This window comes from Rhinolophus hipposideros (genome assembly GCF_964194185.1).
Source record: "Rhinolophus hipposideros genome assembly, chromosome: 11".
Lineage (NCBI taxonomy): Eukaryota > Metazoa > Chordata > Mammalia > Chiroptera > Rhinolophidae > Rhinolophus > Rhinolophus hipposideros.
In genome coordinates this window covers 31,217,706-31,224,120 of record NC_138057.1, presented here as the reverse complement: position 1 = coordinate 31,224,120, position 6,415 = coordinate 31,217,706, and the positions used below count along the sequence as shown (strand labels likewise).

General features: G+C 44.0%; 1 protein-coding gene across 1 annotated transcript; it reads right to left on the bottom strand.

Moving 5' to 3' along the window:
• Window positions 1-2,508: 2,508 nt before the first annotated feature.
• On the bottom strand, window positions 2,509-4,692 carry LOC308504768 (prorelaxin-like). The gene is made up of 3 exons (XM_081066015.1): window positions 4,537-4,692; window positions 4,060-4,360; window positions 2,509-3,019 (listed from the first exon to the last, which is right to left on the bottom strand). Exons 1-3 carry the CDS (start codon window positions 4,630-4,632, stop codon window positions 2,706-2,708), a joined length of 711 nt encoding a protein of 236 aa, XP_080922141.1. The 5' UTR covers window positions 4,633-4,692; the 3' UTR covers window positions 2,509-2,705.
• Between the last annotated feature and the right edge of the window lie 1,723 nt (window positions 4,693-6,415).

Here is a 6,415-nt window from a genome sequence, read left to right as displayed (position 1 = left end):
AACCACACTACCCTCACATGCTGATAGCTTTTCACAGACCTCCCTTATTACATTTCAGTGTCTATTATTATCGCATCTCTGATCTATTGATTTTCACATATATTGAACAGCTGTCTTTTACATTTTTTTGAAACCCTCACCAAGCTAGAAGCCCAGATTGCCAGTCTTCCCTAGGACTTGACTTCATGTACTCACGTCCTGAATTCTGTTCTCCTAACACCAAGGGAAACGCCCAGACCCACTCAAGCTCAGGGTTTGCTGTCCCCATGTCCTGGTAGAGCAGAAAACATGCACAGAGCGCTGCTGTACCCAGAGGATGTCCTCCAAAGGAGAAAGTAAACTGAGGTTCGCAGTCCCTCATTGAAGCCCATGACACTTGTGGACTGAGAAGTTGTGAATCAGAAATGTCGTCTAAACCTCAGACTCAGCGACACCACTGCGTATCAGTGGGAGATAGGTTTCCAGTTTCTTTTGTCAGTGGTCATGATGAATTTGTGTCGCTCCGGCCACACTTCTTACTGTCATCCAAATAGCCAGAGGAACAAGTTAGCAGACCAAATACAACTGGTCTGTGAGGGGATCCTGTGGGTGGCTTGTGTCCCTGGGGTTTCCTCGTGCTGCCAAAAGGCTGAAGGCCTGGCGTACTGAAGTAACGGGTCAGCGATGTGCAGCGCACAGTGGCAGTGCCCTGCAGAGATGAAAGCTTCCGAGGGGATGACTGTGGTCACCTGAGGAAATAGGGCCCTGAGCAGAGAAACAAGCACCCTTGGCAAAGTTCTGCTGATCCCCAGGAGGGAGACAGGCACCTAAATTGCGAGGACCATGCAGGCTGGAGCAGTAGGTGTTATGGTGGGCTTCACTGAAAACTGCGGGTCCGGCAACCTAACGCTTTGGTGCTTTTGGATTTCAAGCGCAGGTTAATGGGTAGCTCCATTAGAATAATGTGTGATGCTGAATTGCCAACTCAGCGACAGAATGTGGATTTCTATTGATTTGTTTAAAATGGAGAAGTTAGGGAGTTTTTGCCACAGCAGAGACTACTTCTAAATGTATACCTGTTATACCTAGACATGGTCTTTTAGGAATCAGAAAGCTAGGGGTCTTAGCTCACAAAGTTAGGGACCAGCGGTGTTACATTTGGGGGTACGTTTCCATCTAAAATAGAGAAAACCGTAGGCCAGGCGTAGTGGTATGTGCTGGAAGATGAAAGTCACTGAGTTACCGGTGTTGATAAAAGACCTCAGTGTCCCACTTACAAAATGGCCATGTCGTCAGAGGTAGTGAATGCTGATTCTGGAGCAGGGGTCCCGCCTCCAGGGCTTTTGTGGAGGAGCAGATGAGGGACGTACGTGGCCAGAGCAAGGTCTGGGGAGACGTCTTCTGCATCCAGGGAAGCCTCTTTGTTCTGTCTGGGCTGCAAGTTTCCTGGTCAGCGCCCTTGTTGTTTTGGGTTGGACATTTCAGACAGCACCCTTCCTGGCATTATGAGATCGCTAATGGCCTCTGAGGTTGTGCGTGCGCAGTTTTACAAGTTGGTCTTGGTGAGGACTTCAAAAACTTTAGAGGCCTGATTATTGTTAATCATGTGTAGGATTTGAAATAAGGCAGTCGCTGTCTTAATCCCTTTAAATTCTATTTATAGGCTTTAGATGGAGATTTACTTGTTGTTTAAGGGCATTTTTCTATAAATGCTGCCAAGATTTTATGTGTATGGATTATCGAAGGAACTGCTAAACACTAAACTGAGAACTTTGTTAATTTACTACTCTAACAAGTTTTCATATTAATCCAGTTACTATTTTACCGAAATGGATTGTAAATTCTACAATAGTGAACAAAAAGTGCATTCTTTCCTAAAGCTGCTTTTCTGTAATATATGACACAGAGATGTTTATTCTTTTTATGTATGTATTCATTTTCTGCTTAAAGAAACGTAGTTTACTTTTTAGTGTCTTCTATGATAGAATTAAGAGAAGAACCCCGGTTTGAAAAATAGCTGCGTTCATATGGCCCCCACGGAATTCAATTGATTTAGAGTCGAATCTCGTTGTTTGTAATTAAAAGCTCAATGCAACAGAAAAATCTTTTAAAGTCTATTAGAAAAGTCCAAGATTTTGACTCTTTGTGTATCTGACCTGAGTTAATATCGATGAAAACATTTTGGTCCTTTTTTTATAGCCAGCGTTAAGCTTTGTGTAAGTTGAATTATTTTTAATTTTTCATTTGCTATTCAAATAATTTGTTTAATATTAAGTAGTGAAAGAACATGTGGACAGTAGGTCTAGAGGAAAAAGTGGGTGACAGATCATAACGTATCAAGTACAAGTTTCAAAAGTGGACTAATCCATTCTCACTAAAGCAAGAAATAGAGTTGAGAGTTTTACTATCAATTTAAAAACAATTTGTAAGTTGACTTACTGTGTGTAAAGTGATAAAGGTTGTGTTATTTTAAGTTAATAGTATTAAAGCAGCAATAACAATTATGCCATTAATAAAAACACGCTTTTTAACAGAAAAGTATTTATTAGCAGTAACTACAATAATGCAAGGAATAATTCCTTACACTCAAAATTAAAAACCCAAACCCTAATGATGATTGTTCGTATTCCAATAATCAGTGGGCATCAGTGACAGAGGCATCAGTGAATGTGAACACAGGTGAGACACACAGGTGCTTAGCAGACGAAATACACATTTTCTCCATCTCAGCAGTATCGAGCCAACTCTTTCCTGTAGCAGCCATAGTTACAACACCTATCGACTATTACAGTACCGGCGCTTCTCTTTTGTAGGTAATGTTTAGCTGAGCCTATGTTCTTTAATTCCGACTGACTGCTGTCTTCGGCTCCACTTTGTCCAGTAAGAATATTGTCCTTAAATTCTTCAGAGTTAAGATTTCCATCCTGTAATGCAGCTTGTAGCTCTCGCAGCGATGGCTGCCTCTCTTCTGAAGAAGCAGGAGCGGATTGCAGCATACTTAAGGTTTCTGTATCTTTGGCGTCGGTCAATGACATGATATCTAAGTTAAATAAGTGGGGTGGGGGGAGAGAAAACACACGTCGATGAACATCGGGAAAACTGTAAAATTTTGCATAGACAGAAGGAAAGCATTGCCTCAATAGCATACACATCAAAAGACTCAGCCAGTATCCCGATAGCTGAACGACTTGGTTTATTATAACTGGGCAGCTTACAGTACTCCAGCGTGACCCAGGTTTTGCTTATTCCCACGGGACCCTCTGTCATCTCTCCTTCTGTCCACTGTGCAAGTTCCACGTGTTCCCCGGAAGGGGGCCTCTACCTCTGTGAAACTTTTCATTGCAACTTACACTTAGCTTCCAACTTACCTTTATGAATGCCTTATAGCTAACCAAGTGTTTGCTGCTTCTTTTTCAATACATTCTGGATTTGAGCCGCGTTCAATTCTGAGATTTTGCTTTGAAAGATAATCCGTTGCAGCTTCCAGATGCTTGAAGCATCAGTCGGGCTTTCTGTTCTTTGGGGCTGTGTTTGTCTGAAGAGCAAACGCCCCTTGCCTCTTGTCCCCCTGACGCCCAGCCATGCTGGATAAGAGCTCACACCCACTGTGTGAGCCCTGCCATCTCAGTCAGGATGCCCTGTCCAGTTGGCCCCGCCACCAGCATTCGCGCCGTCCGGCCCCCACAGCTGGACTCCGGGTCCCCGCCGCTGGCTGCCCCTCCCTGCCTCCTGCGGGGCTTTGGGCAGCCCCCCCCCCTGTGGCCTCCCCCGCCCCCTCCCCTTCTGAGCCCTCTCTACCCGCGGTCACCCTGGCTGCCAGGAAGTGAAGGGCACCAAGGGAGACCCTGTGCTGTTCCCGCTGCTGCCCCTCTCTCTGGGGAGATCCCCGTGAGACACTCCCCAGAAATGCAGGTTCCGAGGGAAAAGCCCAAACTGTGAGGCCCCGGGCACCTGAGTCAGGCTGAGCGCTGGCGGTCGGTGAGGTCTGGAGCCCCGAGTGCGGGCCGCGCTTCGGATTGGTCGGCGGCTCGCTGGCAGCCACCAATGGGAAACGCGGACTGGCCAGGGGCGGGGCCTCACCTGCAAGGGCTCCTGTTCTCAGCCCGGGCTCCTTGGGGCTCAGAGCCATCCTGTCCCAGTTGAGGTTGCCGCAGAGCCGGATCCAGTAGAGGGCTAATTCGGAGCCGCACAGCTTGATAAACTCATTCTTCTTCTGGTTCCTCTGGCCTTGGATCTCTGCGGGGAGTTGGCTCAGTAGCAGGCAGACTCCCAGCAGGTAGGACACGAACAGGCGCGGCATCTTGGCCCTTATCTCTGCTCTTCTGGGCGTTTCAGCCTTTTTCTGGACCCCGCGGCTGCTGTGGATCACCAGCCTCTGCCCCTGTGCCAATGCTGGACGTCAGGATGCTTTCCCTTGGCTCCAGCAAGCTTTTATAACCCTCGGACTGCCCCCTAGACCTAGAGTCACGTGGTCCACACTCCTCCCCTTTCCCCACCCACCTCCTTGCCATCCACTGCCCCCATCCCTCAGCCCCAGCTCTGGTGTAGGCTTCCTACCTTTCCTCCTTTGGCCCATCTTTCTTTTCTTGGACCTTCTGTGGTTCTAGTTTTTCCTTTTGTTTTTCTTGTCTTCTGGCGGTTGTGTATACTCATGTAAAGTTAGTCAATATTTGATGTCTTTCCTTGATTATAAAGTTAAACGTGGGCAATGGCCTGAATTATATCAACAAAAATAAAACAGAAATCATTTATCTCCTCACAATTTAGATCTTTTCAGCTGAACATTTTCCACATACCCTTCTTATTTTAAGAAGAGTATAAATGGCTTTATAGTATCTGGTATATCAATCCATGAAAATTTAATAAATGAATGAATTGTTAACGAGAGAGAAATCTGATGAATTATGTAAATCTCTGTAAAAACATTAAATTTCTCAATGCATCTGTTAGTCTTTTACAGTGTGTTAAGATTACCATGTACTTTTCTCACTGACTTTCCTTCACCTCCTCTGGGAGGTGGTTAGATATTAAAAGGCTCCTTGAAGAGTTTAGTTTGAATTTTTAATGTATATCTTTAGAGAGGAGAGAACACATACACACACACGCAGAGAGAGAGAGAGAAAAAGAGAGAGAGAGAGAGAGAGAGAGAGAGAGAGAGAGAGAGAGAGAGAGAAACCAAAAGAAATCGAAGAAAGCAGTGAAATCTCACAATTCCATAAGTAAAATACTGGTAGCACATGTTACAGCACCAAAATCATATATATTTGTTTTATTGTATTCTACTTGCTGTATTTGGTGAGGTAATATTTTTTCAATATTGCAAGGCTTTCAATTTTATTTGTTTGGAAACATTCCCTGAGTATCATGTTAATTAAAAGATGGTTTGTTTGAGAAAAACAATAGCTGGATATGGAACTTCATTAAACATGACCTGGGAATCACGTGTAGGTTTTAAACCAGTTTCAAAATAAATGTTTCTTCCCAGGTACGGCAAATATGTATCCAAACAGTTTTTTAATATGATACACATTGCTATGTTGAAAAGTTTTATATGTAACATGCAATTGGAATCTTTCTTTTGTGCATATTTCAAACTTGAACATTGAATTGTGAAATCCCCCTTTGGTATATTTGATATACAGAATTACATCCTCTTCTAACCTATGCCCTTCTAATCCCACCCTAATTCATTTTCTAAGACTATGAAATTGAGCATATATGAGAGATTTTAAAAATTGTTTCTGACTTTTACTTTGTGACTTTCCTTTCAGAGTCAGGCAGCATGTTGCATTGGAAAGAATCCTTCCAGGGATACCAAACACCAAGGTTTTAGTGCAAACTACCATTACCATATGTGGAACTTTAGGTAAATCACTAAGGGCCTCCATTTTCTCAACTGTAAAATGGGGGACCCATTTCTAAGGGTCTTCCTTTCCTCTAACAACTTGACAATGGTTTTAGTATTTGTCACTAAAACTGTTTGGAGTAGATTTGGTGCACTGCTATAATCTTTTACAAAGTGTCGTTAAGTACTATACCATAAAGGATCCTTCAGCCTTACCCCCAAACACAAACTAAGTTAGGTGGAACACCATATAAAGTTGATTGATTTGTAATCTTAGTCCCTCTACGATGGAGTGCAAACTCCTTGGTGTTGCACCCAAGGGCCTTCACGAGTTGAGCCTTCAGGCTCATTCTTAACAAGTCCCCCAGGTAAGGAATACCTTGCTGCAGGCAAATCTAATAACCAGCAGCAAATCCCTGGGCTTGGCACTCAGGGTTCTGCCTTTAATCAGTCTCCTTCTACAGCCCAGGATGTCCTTCCTCTTCACCTTGTCTTCATGGAGATCTTCAATGCATCCTTTAAGAACTGGCCCAAGTCTCTTCAACCAAAATTGTATCAAAGCCATAGGTTCATATGTTGTCAACTGCTTCA

Coding starts and splice junctions, on each gene's coding strand:
- LOC308504768 (XM_081066015.1), bottom strand. CDS start 4,632: ATGAGTATACACAACCGCCAGAAGACAAGAAAAACAAAAGGAAAAACT. Junction 4,361..4,536: donor GATGGGCCAAAGGAGGAAAG/GTAGGAAGCCTA, acceptor GCATTGGCACAG/GGGCAGAGGCTGGTGATCCA. Junction 3,020..4,059: donor GAGAACAGGAGCCCTTGCAG/GTGAGGCCCCGC, acceptor TATTTAACTTAG/ATATCATGTCATTGACCGAC.